The sequence below is a fragment of the Mastigoproctus giganteus genome, chromosome 10, assembly GCF_048544385.1.
Source record: "Mastigoproctus giganteus isolate SK-2022 chromosome 10, ASM4854438v1, whole genome shotgun sequence".
Lineage (NCBI taxonomy): Eukaryota > Metazoa > Arthropoda > Arachnida > Uropygi > Thelyphonidae > Mastigoproctus > Mastigoproctus giganteus.
This window is the reverse complement of record NC_143584.1, coordinates 27722182-27742738: the sequence shown is the minus strand read 5'-3', so window position 1 is coordinate 27742738 and position 20557 is coordinate 27722182. Positions and strand designations below refer to the sequence as shown.

At 36.2% G+C, this 20557-nt stretch overlaps 1 protein-coding gene across 6 annotated transcripts in view; it reads right to left on the bottom strand.

Annotated features, from left to right (window-relative positions):
• Window positions 1-20557, bottom strand: part of CadN (neural cadherin) — a 1307274-nt gene that overhangs the window by 36863 nt on the left and 1249854 nt on the right. For all 6 annotated transcript variants that reach the window (XM_090383767.1, XM_090383766.1, XM_090383769.1 and 3 more), the window contains 2 exons: window positions 18292-18458; window positions 1570-1873 (listed from right to left, as the gene is read on the bottom strand). In XM_090383767.1, coding sequence (XP_090239893.1) covers window positions 1570-1873; window positions 18292-18458 — 471 coding nt within the window. The remainder of the gene's footprint in view (window positions 1-1569; window positions 1874-18291; window positions 18459-20557) is intronic.

Sequence of the window (20557 nt, the reverse complement as noted above, 5' to 3'; positions counted from 1 at the left end):
TTACCGTATTCTTTTTCATTTTCCAGTTTAAAAGACGTGTGCAAAATGCACATATACATATATTTCTAATGATTATGTATATAAATGTTATTAAAAAAAAATTATTATACAGGGTGATTCAGGAGGAATAGTAAATGTTTTGGGAGGTTATAGTATTGATTATTTTGAGTAAAAAAAGTTCATATAAACATGTGTCCAATTCTCAATTGATACAGAAATACAGCTGTTTGAAACTGGCATGCACAAAGCCATTATGAGAGGTATTAAAGAACAATAAATGACATTGTACTTATTCATTAGCATTAGTAGAGGCATACAATGCAAGAAAACAAGCTTATGCAGCATCAGCCAAAAAAAAATGTTCTTAACAACACTTCTAACCCCAAACAGCATAAGGTTATAACTGCTTCTTGGTCATATCTGATTCAGAGAGCTGTGTGTGCCAGTTTCAAACAGCTGTATCTCTATATCCATTAAAAATTGGACACATGTTTATATGAACTTTTTTACTCAGAATAATCGATACTATAACCTCCCAAAATATTTAATATTCCTCCTGAATCACCATGTATATAAGAACTAGCAAACCTTTTTTGACAGCATGTACCAAAATTGATGATAGGTTTATGAAAATATTTTGTCTAACCTAAAAAAAAAAAATTTGGGACAGCAGTGTACGCCATGTCTCAAGGAAATCTTGTGTGTATAGGTTCACTGATCTTGTTATATATATTCAACACTATTAGTTACTTCTGTTTTCAGGTTTATTTTACATGCTTCTCAATGAGCAAAATTTTAAACTGTGTTTAAACACATCTTTACTCTGTGAACACTAATAAATCATTTTCAAAAATAACTAGGGTAAGACCATAGACTGTGTTAAAATTAAAATTTAAATAAACAGTATTAGGGCCTGTCTGGTATCATGCTACTCTTCAACCAAAAAGTCAAAAAAGTTGCAAAGATGTTGAGTCACCTGACAGGTTTTCATGTGTAATTTCTGTATAATAACCATAAAGTAGTCACTTCAGAAGCTACTGCAGTAAAAGTTTGACTGTACTTAGGAAGGTAGAAAAAAGTTCAGATTTTTATTTTCATTGATGGGAATATTATTTTTGAGGGTCACTTGTAAGCTTACCTGCCACTACTACTTGGTTAAATAAAGATAATTAAGATGTAAACCATTCTTATTTTTAATTTTGCAGTCACTGAACAAACAGAGCAGAAAATATCTCTGAAATGTATAAGTGTTAGATTTTATTAGTAATAAATAAATTCTAAACCTCATAAGGTGAAGTGAATGCTTTTATGTAAAGTATTTAGATCAAGATAACCCGTACAACATGCCATTCAAACATTATAAGGATGTATATTTTTCTTCATTTCAAATCACAAATATTTTAATAACCAAAATAAGAGTGAATGTGCTCTAACAGCTATAAACTTATTTCATCTTCCCAGAAGCTTATACGATCAAAATTAAAATTTTTGTCTTTTAATTAAGCATCTCTACTTTGAAAAAATTTGAAACTAAAATTTTGTTCTCAACATTAAACATTAAAAACTTACCTTCTTGAAAGTCATTATCTACCACTGTTACACCTGGGCCAACATACTGCACATCCCCGCCAGCTACTACATTTTGCTTTTCTATCATCATCAGCTGATGCTGACCTTCATATTCTAACAATTCATTATAACGACGTCCTCCACCCCCATCTAATGATACACTTGAAGTACTGCCAAATCTTAATACTCTAACTGTATGCCACTGACCATCACTCACTTGGACATATGGAAGCCAAAGTTCATGTTCATCGGAGGAGCGAAGGTGGTTAAGGTTAAATCTAAGTCGTAATTTCTTGTCCCTAATCTAACAAAAATAAATCATGACTTATTGATTACTATTATGAATATAATTAGAATCAGAAACTAAACATCATTAAAATTAAAAAGTAAACATTTCAAGCTCAATAACTGTAATCAATTACTTTTCTTAAGGATGCCATTTTCAAATGGTCAGTGAGCTGACAGAAGTGTATGTTACTACATGTGTTAGTTGCAAATGTATAACTTCTGTACCCTGTACAACTGTCCTAGACTATAAACTAAAAAGTTACATACTATTAATAAAATTAAAAAATTTTAATAGTGTTACAAAATGACATTTTGTAACACTTGAAAAGAGTTTTAAATATGCTTTTTATATTTTTAATTGCACATCTACCTCAAATAGTTTAAATTTTCATAGGTTTTAAAAAGAGCTTCAGAAGCTGTGATAAAAGTATAAGTTATTAAGCTTACTTTTATGTTTTCCACACAAACCAATGCATACATTAGGGAAGTTATGTTTATTTGTGATGCAAAGCCAAGATTTTTATTTATTTTATTTATTTATTTTTTGTTCTGAGTGGTGGAACCATATTACAAATAAATAGTGATACTTCTCATTTGGAAAGTACTGTTTATTTTAGTACAGCAACAAGAGAAATATTAGGTGTGTTGCATGTATAACTTGGCCTGCTACTCATTTATGTCCATGTGGGTAGCACAGTGGTTATTATCACTGCCTTTCTAACTCATGTGGAAAAGGGCTGGGGTTTGAATCCTGTCAAAGGTGAGAGGAAGTTTTATGGACTTTTTTACACATTCTGACAATGTGTAAATTTTTTTTTTTTTCCAGCAAAACAAGCAAGTCAACTAGGCTTGGGGATAAGGAAGGGGGGGAACTAAATATGAAAATGCTTGTTTTGATACCCACCCATCTTTCATTTTTGAAACTTCCCTTAGGAAAGGCAAAAATTACCATTAATTTGCAATACAGTGCACCGCTTAGATGTGAATCACTGTCAAAACAGCAGGGTAGTAGTATTGAAAATAAGTGTGATGAGAGCAATGTGCAGATCAGAGCAATGTACAAGTTACAATAGCAATCTAAGATGCTTTAGTGTAAGCCTTCTGTCTTTTTCTTACCTTTATCTATAAAGCATGAGTGCTTAAAAAAAAAAAAAAAGCTTTCAATTAAAGTGCTCTGTGCTAGGATTGATTTTTTTTTTAACTATCCAACTCCAAACTCAGGATTTTCTCACTATAATGAATTACTTTAATTGATTAACCTGACTTCTAATCTCTTGTTGGCATAAGTATATCACAAGTATTGCCTCCTCTTCTACTACCATATGTATGGCACACTATGGCCATAGATGCCAATGAGTCTAAAAAATCCCCAAACAAACAAGCTTCCTCTTCTTAAAAAAAAAAAAAAAAATTTCCTTTTTAGCTCTCGATGTTACTTTTCTTTAAACAGCTACTTGCTTTGTACAAATCTCAAATTCTCCCTACCAAGGAATACTGTTCCCCATCTGAGGTAGTGTCCCCAAAGTTTCTGTTAAGTATCTGGACTCTATTTAAAAGAGTGCAAAGTCTCTTCATTCTATGTCTAATACACATTCAGTTTATGCTGTATGCCTTTACTATAGATACCTCTGCAGGTACTATTCTTCTAAATTGTCATCTGTAATCCCCCCACCCTTTTCTAAATCAGTCCAAATACATGCTGCAACCAGTCAACAGCAAACTCACAGTTTGTTTTCTTCTTCTTTCTGGAACAACCTTCCTTCACATGTGTTTTATGAAAATTACAATATACAGAAATATCTTTTGAACCTTCAACCCATGCACAGCGTCAAGTACTATATGTTGTAATATACTTTTCATGTTTGGAGTTTTCATGCAAAAAGAAAAAAAACACACAAACACTTTAATGGACATCTTTTCTCTCTACATTAACCCTTAAGCAAAGGAGGTTGATTGGGGATTTATTTGGTACATCAGCATACCTTACCTATGGCTTACCCATCAGCATACCTATGGCTACAAAATTATTATTATTATTTTTTATTAGCTAAAGCAGGTGATATATATTAATCCTTTCGAGAAAAGTGATGATATTTGAGACATTTATTTTATTGCCCAAGATTGAAGCAAGTGTAAGAGGGTCTTTCGTTGTCAGTAGTCAGAAGGTTCTGGTGTTCTCTTGCATCTTTTGTGCATTCGATAAAGATGTTTCACGGAAAATGTAGTGTTACAGTGATGACACTGAGGGGAAGTCTCTCCTCTTAAGAGATAACCATGAGTTAGTATGTCCAATTCTCAAGCGAGCTAATATTGCCTCCTGCTGTTGAATTGAACTGAAGCAAAAGAGGCTCCAACTAAACATCTTTGCAGTAGTGTTCAGTATTTTTTAAAAAAATTTCCACATTTCGCAGGTTAATTTCATTGTTACGTATGCGTGTGTGTGTGTATATATATATATATATATGTATACACATATATATGTATTTTTTATTATTTTGAAAAAAATAATAAAAAAAATTAGATTTTGTTTCTTGCTTATAAAATTTGAACCAGAAGACCATGGTCACATTTGCTGCTACTTGGCAAAGTACACACTGCATTATAAATTCTGTATAAAACATGGGTTTTTATTTCCTCTTTAGGCTTGTTTACTATAGCCTTGTTCACTTTCATTACTTTTAGATTTTGTTTATTCTCCCTTCCCCACTGTGGTGGAGAACTAGGATAAGATCATACATAATTGTGAAAGTAGGAGAAAAACACAAACTGTGAGGACAAGCTTAGTGACAATAGAGATGAACATATCAATGAAATCATCTCACTGTGAATGAGAATAGTAGAGGCAAATGATGCAAGAATGAAAATCCTAAAAGTAGTGTGACACGCATTTGCTCTATACAGTATTTGTGAAGATGTTTGCAGAATGAATCTTATGAGGCCATCAGCTTGGATGTAAAGAAAGTGGTCACAGAAAATAAGGTTTGCGTTATGGAGATAGCCAACACATTGAAACTGACTGGAAGTTCAGTTTCCACAATTGTTGAGGGAAAAGGATAAAATTGTTGAGGAAATTTGAAATGGTGCTGTCATGAGATCAACAAGAATAAAGAATCATAATTAAATATTACTGAAATGGAAAAACGTATCTAGTGTCAGGATCAGACTTTAGAAGTATGTTCCTTTGAGTCTATCAGTGATGAAGGCTAAAGCATTTACAAAACTATTAAAGAATGTAATGGTGCAACATCAACAGAAGATGAATTTAAAGCAAGCAGTGGGTGGTTTGACCATTTCAGAAAACACTGGGCTTCACAATATCAGAGTTCAGGTTGCAAGTTCAGATATTTAAGTGGCTGAAGCATTCTCTGAATAGGGGGGGCACTTTTCAAAGTAAGTCTTTAATGTTGATGAAGTGGCTGTTCTGGAAGAAGATGCCTTCCAAAATCTACATTGCTAAAGAGGAGAAATCTATGTCTGGATACAAAGTTGCCATGGACAGTATGACTCTCTCGTTAGGCGGCAATGCAGCAGGCGACTTTGAAATTGGTTCACAGAGCACTTTTATTCCTGCTGTTATTCCTGCTGAATAGGGGGCACTTTTCAAAGTAAGTCTTTAATGTTGATGAAGTGGCTGTTCTGGAAGAAGATGCCTTCCAAAATCTACATTGCTAAAGAGGAGAAATCTATGTCTGGATACAAAGTTGCCATGGACAGTATGACTCTCTCGTTAGGCGGCAATGCAGCAGGCGACTTTGAAATTGGTTCACAGAGCACTTTTATTCCTGCTGTTATTCCTGCTGAATAGGGGGCACTTTTCAAAGTAAGTCTTTAATGTTGATGAAGTGGCTGTTCTGGAAGAAGATGCCTTCCAAAATCTACATTGCTAAAGAGGAGAAATCTATGTCTGGATACAAAGTTGCCATGGACAGTATGACTCTCTCGTTAGGCGGCAATGCAGCAGGCGACTTTGAAATTGGTTCACAGAGCACTTTTATTCCTGCTGTTAAAGATTACTGTGAGATGAATAAGTTAGAGTTAAAGGGACTGCTACTTCTTAATAATGCTCCTGGACATTCTCACTAACTCAGAGATCTTGAAACAAATGTGAAGGTTGTGTTTTTACCTCCCAACACATCCTGCAGCCCACGAACCAGGGGCTTACTGCTAGAGGAGTGCTGCCAATTTGTTAACAGGGAGCTTTCTCAAAAAGAATTTCAGCTAATGGTTGTCCTCAGTTAAAATAGTCTGTTAATTTTATGAAACTATTTTTTTTTTAACAAGATAATCCCAAAAATTTGACAAGGGACTCACGCAAACTCCCTGCAGCACATTCCTTGTTACTGCCACCTTTAAAGCACATTACCTGAAAAGGTGTCAGACTTATGGGAATTCTCTGGAGAAATTTTAATATCCTGGATGCAATGAGGATTTGCATAAGCATGATCTGACATCATGGAGAGCAACACAAACTTGTAAATGAATTCCAAAAGGTCGAATCCACTCAGTAAGCAGTGGTGGTTGAGTTTGTGGTGTTGGCCAAACATTTGAACTTAGAGGAGGAGCTTCAAGATGTGGAAGAATTGCTCAAATCAAATAATGAAGAATGATGAGCTTATGGAACTGCAAAAGCACTCTTATGACTAAGGGATTTAGTGACAGACATTTGGAGTAAGTCAAAGTTTTGTTTTTGAGAGAGGATCCTGATATTGATAAGCAAGAAGTGTGCTACCAACAAATATTATGTGAGAAAAAAAGGAAGGCCAGAAGAAGGTTCAGAAGAACAATCCTGAACTCCTACTTTAAGAGACCAGCTCCTGCTACTACTAGGTCCTCTGATGAATCATTTGATGCTACATAAAATATGAGCTCACTCATATAATTCTTTTAAATTCTCAACAGATATTCATTTATAAATTATGTTTTAAATATTAACAATTATGTTATTACTCTGATGTTTTGCTATATTTTACTATTATGTAGTATTTCAGCAAAAATACACTAATTTTTCTTACATTAGTATGAAACTTTTATTCTTGTTTTATGAATGGTATTCTGAAACCGGTTAATTTGTTAAATAGCAGGAACTATGAAACTTATATGAGAAGCAGATATCATTATGGGATGGTGGGGACACCTTTTACTTTTTTCTAATGTAGAATAGCAGTAGTGACAGAATTTTACTTCCCAACAAAACCATATCAGAAAAGAAGAGAATTTTTGGAATCTTATGATTCAAGAAAGCTCTGCATTTAACATAAACTGAGAAACAACATGTCCTTCCCCCTTTGGATGAATTTCCTCTTTTCAAGTATTTTAGATGAGAAGATATAACCCACATGCAGGTAACAAATTTTTAGTTTTACCGAAACATACTAGGAAGTATAAAGTTCACATGTGGGTTTAGTGTCTCCTCGTTTAAAATGCTCTCTTTCCATCAACATTCAGTAGAAAGCTAACAGGCTATCCTCCATATGATGCTAAGAGTGCACCTATCATCATGACAGCCAGCCATACCTTAGTGGTAAAAAGAGGCTCAAGGTTACTCATTAGGCCTTCTCTTCCACAGCTTTAGTACAGATAAGGAAGCCAAGTGAGTGACTGCGAACCACCTGTAGCTTTCGTTTCTGCTATAGCAGACCAGCACAGTGTGCACCAAGTCTCACATGAAGCCAGCCCAGCAACAAGGACAATTCCAACACATATAACCTGCTGACTTCAACTCTTTGTCACTTCATTCTTTTTTGTACCAAGAGACTACAGACTGCATGTCTCTTGGTACAATTTAACGAAGTGTTAAGAGTTAACTACTTTTGTTATGTACAAGTTAGTGCAAATGCATCATATTAGTACACAGTTACTCTGAATTAGCAAATCTTTGCAAAGGCAGCATCTTTTAAGTTATATCTCATATTGCGAATACCTTCACACCGAGTTTCCATGATATTGCACTACTTCGAATAAGTAATGCTTCACCAAAGGAGAAGACTATTGTTACTTATTCTCAGTGGATACCACCACCACCCAGACAGCATTGTTTCAGGGCTATTTGGCCCTTCTTCAGTGGGGTGGGTAGGCACCCTAGTAGTGATGTAATTATGGCAAAATGGTTATGAATTATAACTCCATAATATGAGAGATGCCTGATTTTGTACTACTTTTGTTATTTAATAGTTTTTTTTTTTTTTTTTTTAGAATGTAAGTAAACATTCCCTTTAATTTTTAAGCCACTGAGGAAGACGTCAATGAGGTCTTCCTCAGTTTCCTGGATTATAAACCAATGAGGACACAGAATGTGCAGTATCCCTAAAACTTACAATTAAAGTTTTGGTGTATAATCCAGTTTAATAAACTTTTTTAACCAACACAGTGAAGTGTTTCCTTTGCAAGTTATCACCATATAGCCTTTTTGAGGATGTCTGAATTTATGGTTATCAAAATTTTGAATTTTCTAATTTTATTGCAGTCATATTCCAAAGAATCCACGCTAGAATATCTTGTGTCAACAATAAAATCACTGGTATAAACTTACTCATCTTCATTATCTTCTGTAATTCTTATATATGTGTGTTTTTGTAACATAAAGCTTTATTCATTTTTAAAATTTATGGTACTAATTACAGCACATCTAAGGTGAGGAGATTTTCTGAACTTAAAAAACGGAGTACCTCATTATATCCACAATGACATGTATGTATTTGTAAAATAATAAGAGAAGTTTACCTAAATATAATATGTAGAACAGTTCCGTATGATACTCTCCAGCAATTAAAACGAAAAAAATTGAAAATCTTACATTAAATATCTAAGATTTTCGATTAAAATAATTAAAAATCAATTGAACACAATTAAAAATCAATTGATTATTTTTATAATTATTTTTAATTGTGTTCAATTGATTTTTAATTATGTTTTTTACTATAATGTAAGATTTTCGATTTTTTCGTTTTAATTGCTGTAGAGTATCATATGGAAGAGCTACCCAAGAGGAGCTAGAAGAAAACCTGAAAGACAACGACGAAGATGGACAGATGAAATTCACGAGTTTGTGGGTAGTAAATGGATGGCCATTGCACAAAACAGAAGGAACTGGAAAGTTGCTAGAGAGGCCTTCATCCTGGATTGAAAATGGCTGATGATGATGATCATACAGAAGTGTTCTATGAATAATACTGAGGTAAACTTCCCTTATTATTTTACAAATATCAATGTAGAACATATTGAGCAATTACAGCTCTGGTTCATACTATCAACTAAGGCCATATTGCTCCGGGGATATTCAGTAGTCACGGGCTCAAACCCCGGTCTAATCAAGAAGCACCAAAAGAAGGGTTAACTGGTAGTGTCTAGGCATTAGTGTAGGAAAGAGGACGCATTCTGGCTAGAGCTGAAAATCTAATGGAAATAGGATAGTATTAAAGAAGATAGTGAATTGAAAGCTGATAAATGAAAAGTACTTCTTTGCACTACAACCACTGGGAGTAACAGATTTGGATGTTGGTGATGATAATAAACATATATTTTAAAAAACTGAACGAATTCTTCACATATATAAATGCAAAGAAGAGAAGGACAAACCAGATCAGACCCTCATGTAACGGACGTGGGATAATATTAGATACCCCAGCTGAAGTTGCAGATGAATTCAACAGTTACTTTGCATCGATATTTACAGAAGAAAAACCCTTCTTGTCAATGAGAAATTATGGGAGTGAAGTTGAAAAAATGTAATTAATGTTTCGCACATTTAGTTAATGAAAAAACTTTTGAGCCTACAGGCCAGAAAGGCTCCTGGGGTTGATGGCATTTACCCTATAATGTTAAGGGAGGTGACAAGTGAGTCATTGAACCATTGAGGCTAATTATAGGAGCATCACTGGACTCGGGAGTGATTCCGTTGGATTGAAAAAGTGCCAATGTATCTCCAATACATAAGAGTGGTTCAAAGAGTGAAGTGGGAAATTACCGGCCGGATAGTCTAACTTCAGTAGTAGGGAAAATCATGGAGACTATGATCAAGGATGGAATTCAAGATCACTTAGATAGCAATGGAATTCTAAAGGATATTCAGCATGGTTTTGTAAAGGGAAAATCATGTTTAACCAATCTGGTTAGCTATTTTGACAGGGTCACTCGAGCTGGAATCAGGGAATAATTTCAACGTTGTTTATTTGGATTTCAGCAAAGCATTTGACTCAGTCCCACATGAGCGGTTATTTTATAAGCTGGAACAGGTTGGAATCACAGGGAAAATCCTTAGATGAATAGCAGGGTGGCTTCAGGGCAGAAAGCAGAGGGTTATGATCAATGGTTATTCCTCAGATTGGGTTGATGTAAGAAGTGGGGTTCCCCAAGGATCAGTATTAGGACCACTGTTGTTTTTGATTATTATAAATGACATCAATGAAGGGATAGAGGGCGTGAGGTCTAAATTTGCAGATAATGTAAACATCGGTGGAGTAGTTATTTTTTTTTTTATTTTTTTTTTTTATGTGAACCCCAAACACGAGAGGTATTAGAACCTATAGTACTTAGTACCGTGCTTGGGTTGGAGGTTGAGAAGACGAAAGAAGATATTTGTTGACACTGGACTTGAACTTCTGTAGATTGTAATTTTCAGGAAATACGTATGAAGGAAGGTTGTTCCAGAAAACGGCAGTTGAATGAATAAATGAGGAAGATGAAAAGTTGGTTCTGTGGGTTTGAAGTTGGACAGTAAATGGATGTTGGCTGGTGGTGGCACGTGTTCGGACTGTTTTGAAAGAGAGAAAGGGAATTATAGAAGCCAATTCAGAAGAACAGTGCCCATGGAAGTATCTGTAGAAGAGGCATGCTGCAGAAACAGTATGTCTATGAGAAAGCGAGTGGAGAGACTCTGTTAGAGATGAATAATTAATTAACCTAACTGCCCTCTTCTGAATGGAATCAAGAAGCCTGAGAGAGGCTTTGGGGGCACCAGCACAGATGTGGGAACAATATTCCATGGCAGGGCGGATTTGCGGTTTATACAGAGTGAGCAGCTGTTTGGAAGAAAAGTAACGCAGAGAGCAAAAGAGAAAACCAAGTTTTTTAGATGCAGAGGAAGCAATATTTGTAATGTGCTTGTGCCAAGAGAGATTAGAAGTCAGGGTAATCCCCAAAAGAGATATATCATTTTGCCTAGAAATCGGAGTGTCACTAAAGATAAACATAGGAGCAGAAGAATCCTTTTTGTGAGATATAAGACAAGACTGAGTTTTAGAAGGGTTGAAATCAACTAAGTTGTCTTTGCTCCACTGGAGAATTACCTGAAGATCGGCATTTAAGGAATTGGTAGCAGATTTTCGAGAAGTTGAAGCTGATTGAGCAGGACAAGGTTTCTCAAAATGGAAAGTGGAATGCAATATGCTATCATCGGCAAAACTATGGATAGGATTTCCAGTCAATGGAAGAAGGTCATTAATATATAAGAGGAAAAGAGTGGGGGAAAGAACTGAACCTTGGGGGACACCAGCATTAGTGGAGAAGTTAGAAGACAGAGAGCCATCTACCAACACCCTCAGTGAGCGATCAGAGAGAAAACTGGATAACCAATTACTAAAAACAGTTGGCAAACCATAAGATGGAAGATTGTTTAGAAGACCTTTATGCCAAACACGATCGAAAGCCTTTGAGATGTCGAGAGCAACTACTTGTGTTTCACCGAACCTTTCCATTGAATTAGTCCATAAATGGGTAACATAAGCCAGAATATCACCAGTGGATCGACACTGACGAAATCCAAACTGGCGATCGTTGATCAGACGGAAGGTTTCTAGGTAGTTTAAGAGTTGGCGGTTAATCGATTTCTCCATTACTTTAGAAAGAGTAGAAGTAATTGCAATGGGGCGATAATTGGATGGGAGGCATTTGTCACCCTTTTTAGGAACTGGCTGGATATGAGCAAATTTCCAAGCAGAAGGAAAAACACCTTTGAAATAAGAAAGTGAAAAAAGGCGGCAAAGAATAGGAGTAAGTTCAGGAGCACAGGTTTTGAGAACAAGAGGAGAAATACCATCAGGACCTGGAGCTTTCTTAGCATCAAGATTCATCAAAATCCTTTTGATATCCTTTTGACGGAAGACCACAGGAGGCATTCAATGGAGTGTGTTGGGAATGGTGGGAGGTGTTTTACCAATATCATTAATACATGAGCTGGAAGAAAAATGGGATGCTAGCAGGTCAGCTTTATCCTTGGCTGAAGTGACAACAGAACCATCTGGTTTGGACAGAGGTGGGAGCAGAGATGGGCAAAAGTTGCGGCCAATAGCTTTGGCAAGAGACCAGAATGCTCGGCTACCATTAGGGCAAGAAGAAAGTTTTCTACTCTTAGCCTGTTCAAACTCAAGTTTGGACTGATTAATAACTGCTTTACAATTGTTGCAAGCTTTGGTGTAGGCAGAAAATGAAACTGAAGAATTAGAAACAAACCAATTACGATATGCAACATTCTTCTCTTGAACAGCCTTAGCACATTTATTGGAAAACCAAGGTTTAGATAAAGGACGAGATTTTAAAGTGGAGTGTGGGATAAAAGATTCCATTCCTGCAAGAATAATTTCACTGACACGATCTGAGCAAACATTGACATCAGAAGTTTTGAAACAGTAATCTGACCAAGGCAAAGAAGAAAAGAAGTCTCGCAGGTCATCCCATTTTGCATTCTTGTTATGCCAAACAACATGAGGTTGGGAACAGCCATGAGATAAAGGCTCCGTTGGAGAAGAGACAATCACCAAGTTGTGATCTGAAGTGCCTAAAGGACCTCTCACTTCGACTGTGTACTTAGAAGGGTTGTTTGTGAGAAAAAGATCAAGCATATTAGCTGTATGATTAGAATTGTCCGGTATTCTTGTAGGTAAATGAACAATCTGTGCCAGGTCATTAGTAATTGCAAAAGCCTCAGCATCTCGACCTGCTGGGTCGGTGTGACTAGAAAACGGAAGCCAGCTGGAGTTGTGAACATTAAAATCACCAAGGAAAATTACCTCACTGTTAGGAAAGTTGGACTGGAGAAAGTCAAGTTGCAAAGAGAGGAAGTCAAAGAACTCCAAGTGATTAGTGGAGTTGAGAGAACGGTAGAGACAACAGATGAATTTGACACAATGAGTTAGAGAGATTTTAAGCCAGAGAAGATCAAAGAGAAGAGATTCCAAATTGCCAAGTTTCTGACAGGGAATATCAGAACGGACATATGCACAAGTACCACCTTTGAGGTGAAAGGAATCATACAGCAAATAATTTGGGCATCTGAGATGAGCAGTAGTTGAATCAACTGATAACTGAGGTTCTGTCAGAAAAAGTACATGGGGTTTGGCAGACTGCAAGTGGAAATGGACATCGTTGAGATTAGAATTGAGTTAATGACTGCTACCAAGCTGAGTTTCTTCAGAATGACCTAGACTTCAGGGATGGTCAGAAAAATGGCAGCTATGCTTTAATCCAGAAAAGTGTAAGGTATTGCACCTTGGGAACAGTAACCCCAAAATAACTTATACACTTGGCGGAGTTGAACTGAAGCCGGTAGTGGAGGAAAGGGACTTGGGTATTATGATAGGGTCAGATATGAAGTTCTCCAAGCATTGTAGACTGGTTGCAAGGTGAGCCCATGGTGTCCTATCGATGATTCATCAAACAATCGCTAGTAGAGATAAGGACATCATAATCCTATATAAGGCTATTGTTAGACCACACTTGGAATACTGTGTTCAAGTATGGAGACCGCACCTAAAGAAAGACATTTGTTCTTCTTGAAAGGGTCCAAAGATGGGTAACTCGCCTCTTGAGATCGGCAAAAAGGCGTCCATATGAAGAAAGACTTCAAATATGTGGGTTGCAGAGCTTGGAAACTAGGCACCTTAGAGGAGACTTGATTGAGGTGTTTAAGGCTCTGAGGGCATAAGTAAAATGAATGAGGACGAAATTTTCACAATTTTTATTGATTCCAGAACTAGGGGATATAAATTCAAGTTACGGGGTAAATGTTTAGACTGAATTGCAGGAAGTTTTTTAGCCAGCGAGTTAAAAATTACTGGAATAAATTACCTACATGGGTGGTAGAGGCTGACAGTCTGGGGAAATTCAAAGGTCAGCTGGATAATTACCTAAGGGAGGAGGGAAATGCGTAGGCTGTCCATTTCCTTTTCTCTTATTAATTTTTTTATTATTTTTGGGGGAGACAGGACGACAACTAAAAGACCGTCTGGGGGAGCACATGTGAGCCATACAGACCGCAGAGTCTAATAAGTCCGCCATTGCTGATCATTATCGGGAAAAACAACACCAGGTCTCCCCAGTGAATGCTGTCATCCTTGACCGGGCGCATAGGTTCTGGGACCGTAAGTGACTGGAGAGTTTGTGGATTGGCTCGTCCGAAAACAATAGTAAGAATAGGGACAGGGGTGTTCGGCTCCACCCCCTGCTGGAGGCTGTGGTCCTTGCAAAAGACGAGCGTTTTGCGTTTCCAAGTTCCCGAGCCACTTCTGGTTCTGGTTCACATGGAAGAAATACTGAGCATGCACCTGGTCAGCCACGTGTGCTGTGAACCTGTTATTTAAGGATGTGTTGCCTAAACATCATTGTTGTTGAGAAAGGAGGCAGATGCCCCCGAAAGCTACAATCATTGTTTTATCGCTTTTAACTTTTATTATATTTTATTGTATTTTAAAATTTTATTTATATTTTATTTTATTGTATTTTACTGTATTTTAAAATTTCATTCTACATTTTATTTTGTTAATCAGTTTTTGTAAATATTATTTTACAGTCTGTATCATCTGGTACATTTTATAGTTTTCAGTATTAAACTATTATAGTTAAACGGTTGGTGTACTTGTTTAAATTTGTGATATGAATTATTCTCCCAGCCTTAGAGGCATTTTTGAAGACATCTAGATGTGTAGGATGTCCAGGAGCATTATCTAATAGAAGCAAAATTGTGAAAGGAACGTCGTTGTTTTTACAATATTTTTCAACCTCGGGAATGAAGCAGCATTTAAACCAATCCTTAAAGAGAGATATTGTTCTCCATGCTCTCTGGTTCGATCGGAAATGCATGGGTAGGGTGAATTTATTGATGTCCTTAAATGCACAAGGAGTTCCAGAATGGTACGCAAACAGTGGTTTTAATTTGTAATCTCCTGCTGCATTAGCCCCAAGCAAGAGCGTGGCCCTATCTTTTGATGCTTGTTGTTATTTTGTTTTTAGGAGCATTAGCAACTAAGGCCATATTGCTCCACGGATATGGGGAGGTAATTCACTGACATTTCCACATCCTCCGTATTTGGTGGTCACGGGCTCGAACCCCTGTCTAATCGTGAAGCGTGTGCTGTGCACTGCTGCTCCTGCCGACCTGCCTATGGAGGCACCATCTCGAGTTGTGTACGTCCATCCAAGATAATGCCTCGACCATCATATTGATCCCTTTCAGTGATGGATGCGGGGGTGATACCGTGTGCCAACCTCTCTCCAGATTAGCAGATGTCCAGAATCGCTCCTGAGACTGAATCTACTCTCATCAGTAAAGAATACCTTACTCTGTAAGGGTAGATCTTACATGATCAGGTGTATTTCAGTCTCGGCGAGTGAAAGTAATTTAAAAAAAAATTAATTTATCATCAATGAAAACGTTAGTATAAATTTAAGTTTTCTAAGTGAAAATGTCACTTAGAACAACACGAAGTTTTGACACAGGGGCGATTAAGAGCTCAGCAATAGATAATGGTGACTAAAAGTTTCACTTAAAATTGACAAAGGGACATCACCAGAAATAAGGGCAAGTAAGGACCTGGAATATAACAAACAGAAAAGGCTTAATAGTAATGCAAAATAAGTGAAGGCCAATGAGAAATTCTGGAAAAGGGCGAATGTAAGCGATTCTCTTGGAGTGCTGTAGGGCAGATATTTTTAAAAACAGTTAAAATGGCAATAAAGAATATGCTATTCTTATTAAGAATATAGGCGGGAAATAAAAGTTAAGAAAAAGGAATTTACATGTGATTTTGGAGGGAAAGAGAGGATGAGACAGAAGCCGGAGGAGGATCAAAGACAGTCAGAGTGTGGGTCGGAACAAGGTCAAGTGTCTGAGAAGTAAAAAAATAATGATACTGAGGAAATTGAAGATAATTATGTGCCTTACAGTGAGAAAGAATCCCCAAGTAAAGAGATATATCTACGGAGAGATGGAATCTATAGTAGAAGTGAGGAGCTAGTCCCTATTTGTCTACCACAATCCGCTGGCAGTACAGCCTATTAAACTGGAATGAAGACCATCTCTTCATTCCATGTGGTGTCTGAAAATATAATACTGATACTACATAAATATAAATAAAAATGTATAGCGGCTGGCTGCCCACTAAAAATATATATACACCTGTGTATCAAGGCACCAAAATGCTATAATAGCTGATTCCAGCCCCCATAGGTCAAACCTAGTAAAGAAAAATCCTAAGTAAAATAAGGTAAATACAACACAATATTAATTATGGGTAGTAGGATACATTGAAAGGGACGTTATCAAGGGCTAACCCTCTCAATATATCCCTCCAATAATCAACAGAGCTATCAGTTTCTGTTGTCATCTGCATGTATAACGTAGCCCAAAAAGTAATATTAAAGTCTAATGGTTATGTGTATAATTTAGTTGCCCGACCGATAGCTAACAAATATATAAAGAAAACACGAAAATGTAATTATATAGCATGGAACGAAAAACATAAAGAGAACCAATATCCATCCATATTTTTTTTTTATAGTATTATACATACGTACAAAAGAAGCAATAGCTAACACAAGGAGAACGAAAGAAAGGTTAAAGTATAGTATTAGTACCATAATCCCCCTCAAATTACTCAAATAGTTCATGAGGTAAGAAAAATAGGATTAGATAGTATATAGATAAAAGTAAAGTAAAAGGCTTTGAAATATTGTACGTAGGATAATACCGGGAGCGTAACTTCCCGCCCCTTATAGAAACTGATCCTGGTATGTCATAAGTTTAATACTTGAATTTTGGATAATATAAGTAAAAAAGTATGAACTTAGCGAACAAAGGAATGGCTATTTCCCACCAGAAATAATGCTTAAGAGACAGCAATAATCTTACCGCCAAGCGACTGCAGAAAGGAAAGACCGCATGGTAGCGCACATATCCAATGAATATGAAAGCCAGCGCCCTCTATCTTTTGATGCCTTGAAACTTGGCATTGTATTTTCCTCTTTGGCAATGTATGTTCGATCCGGCATTTTTTTCCAATACAGAGCAGTCTCATTAATGTTAAAAATTTGCTGCGTTGAATAGCCGCCTACATCAACAATTTTTTCCAACACATCTTCTGAAAATTTGTTTTTTATATGATTGAAGGTTTCACAAGGGGAACACATTTCACCATAATAGCGTAAAAACCCACACAATTGCAGTTATTAGTATTATCACAAATGCAATAAGATCGAGTTTACTACCCATTTATAATTAGATGCACTAACAGAAAAGCCCAATAAATCGGAAAGTGCAAATTGTTTTTATTGTTTTTGGGTCGTGACCTCCAGAAACGTGCTTTAGAAAAATATCACAAAGGCATTCAAAATCGATTCTTATAATGGGAACATATGACAACAATGAAAGGGTAGTGCAATTTCCATTATAAATATAACCTTTTAGAGAGATAAATAGTTTAGTAATGTAGTGAAATTTTTCAACTTCCTAGGACTTGGAACAAATTACAAAAAAAAAAAAAAAAAATATGTTATTGGGTTCAACATTACAATATTTTCACGATGCCTCCATTTATTCCTACAAGATGCAGAAAACATTTCCACAAATTTTTTAAGTTTGCACTGGCTGGCAAAAACTTATGTAAAAGTCGAATTTCCGTAAGTCGGGGAGTTCCTGTAATTTGTTTTTATTGTTATTATTTTATTTATTTATTTATTACTATTATATTTTCCTTGCACCATGTGGCCATTACTAATACCAATTTAATGCACACTTATTGCTTCAATTTTTTAATTGATAAAAGAAAAGAAAGAAATTTGATTGTTCATAAGGTGATTTCAACTGTATGGCAAAAAATAATGATCAGTTATTTTACCACTAAGCTAGTCATATAAAATAAATAGTTCTAAGCTTACTACTTATGTTTTCACTGCTTTTTACAAATTTGTTAATTACCCAGATCCAATTAAGCTTTGTTTTTTTTTGGATTTTGAAGTCCTGAGGTTGCTCATCACTCATGTGAGCAGTCTCCTGTTTTAATAAGATGAAAAATGTAGATGTTATACAGCATAAAGAGACACACAAGCTTTTTATATTTTCTGCACCAATTTGTAAAATGATAGCAATATTTTTTTTATTTGTAATACAACTGATTTTTAGCTTTTGCTACGCTACTTATTTAAAATAATTAAGCATTTAAATCTTACCTCTAAAATGCAGTATTCACGCCCATGTTTGCTGGTTGCTCGAAACAGCTCTCCATGTTTCTGCCGTGTACGAAATTGCAATTGAATATCTGTTTTATATGGATCAGGCTCAAATGAGAGGGCATACTTAATATAGCTGTTTTGTTGGAACATTTTTGACTGGGTTTCTGTATAGGATATAAGGTGAGTGAAAATCATTGTTCCATACTGAATCATCTTTGACAATATTATTAAAGAGCCATGCTAATTATACTGTAAATTAGATACTAACTTCATGATAAGTTTTCCACAACTTTATAACTATAAAATTTATCCTTATGAAGAAAGGGAAAACTAAACCACATTACAGATACAAGATGTATCTGTAATGTGCCAGTCAATGAATGATTTGACAGCAAATCATTCATTGACTGCTATCCAGCAAATTATCAGTGGATGTCCCTATATGATCCAACTAATATATAAGAAATATAAATCAAAACTTAAGAACTAAAAGTATGTCATGGTCACTACCATCTATAGGTTAAATAAGGATTCCGTCTTGCTGTTAGACTATGAACGGACTACTATATGGCCTGGTTGGTGTAGCCCTCAGGCAACCTTGGCTAGCTCTTGTAATGGTTCTTGTCTCCTGAAACTGCTTTCATAGTGCCAAGATGACACTGTGTGACACATTAAGCCAACGTGCCACCTCTGCCTGTGACTGCCCGGCTTCATGTTGTCCAACAGCCCACCATCTCATAAAATCATTTAAATGACGATGACTTGCCATCCTGAGTACTGAGATGTGACTATCTCACTGAGTAAGCTAAAAAAACTAGAATGAAGTGATGTGGTCACAACTCATGTTTTTATAGGCAGAATAATTTGCATAATGTGCGACTCTAAAAAAAACCACAGCCATTATCACTGCAGGATGGAAACCTCTTCAACAATTCAGGGAAATGGACCATAATCTGCCATGCTTATCCAGTGCAAGTTGGCAGATCAACCGTATTTAGCAGTCAGGGGCTTGAACCCTGGTCTATTCAAAGAGTGTGTGCTACTGCACTTCCTCTCCTGACAACTCAGCTATGGAGGCCTCACTCTCTGTAGGGTGGTAAATCGATTCCTATTGAATACTCAGAATTTGCATGCTAGGATGCTTACTATATCAAATATTCACCTTTGATGACACTTCACAATGAAATATTCATGAGAAACATTTTATTCTGTTAATTTTGTGAAGCAGTGTTATATACCTGGAACAAATGTTATAGTAGATGAACAGCTATTTCCAACTAAAGCCATATGCCAATTCACCAAGTATATGGCTAAAAAAAGTTTTGGTTGGCAGCTGACGCAACTTCAAAATATCTACTGAATGGCTTTCCTTATTTGGGGAAAGACAATATGCACCCAGCTAGTCAACAACTTTGATAAAACTAATGGAACCATTTTGGAATCGAGGTAGAAATGTAACCACTGATAACTTCTTTACCAGTTTTGAACTGGCAAAGAAATTAATCCAAAAAATACTACTATAGTGGGAACTGTGAATTGTGTTTGTAAAGAAGTTCCAACATCCATAAAAAAAAAAGAAGGCAGAATTATATTCCACTTCAGTTTTCAAATTTGATGATTGCACTCTGATGAATTTATGTTGTTGTTGTTATTATTTGGATTTTAGGAGCATTAGCAACTAAGGCCATATTGCTCCGGGGATATGCGGTGGTCATTCCCTGACCTTTCTGCATCCTCCGTATTTGGCAGTCACGGGCTCGAACCCCAGTCTAATCAAGAAGCGTGTGCTTCGCACTGCTGCTCCTGCCCGCCTGGCTATGGAGGGGCTGATGAATTTATTAGGCGAAAGCAAATAAAAATGTCATAATCTTGAGTATACTTCATACAAGTGTTGCAATAAGTAATGGTACAAAGGAGAAGCATGACAGAGTATTACATTACAACAAAACAAAGTACGAGGTTCATGTTTTAGACCAAATGGCTAAAAAATATTCAACAAAAGCAGGTTTATGCAGATGACTGGTTCACATCTTTTATAATATATTAGATCTTGAAGAAATCAATGCTTGGATTATCTATAAAAAGTGACAGGGCTTCTGTCACTTTTTACAAATAAAAAGTTTTTATAAGTACAAAGAACTCAGAAAAGAACCTTATGCATGCTTGTTGACATGCACTACCAAGTGGAACTCCTTTATCAAGAGATCTGCATATAGATTCACAGAGAGCAGCAGCTGAAACCAGTAACAATAGTGGCCATGTC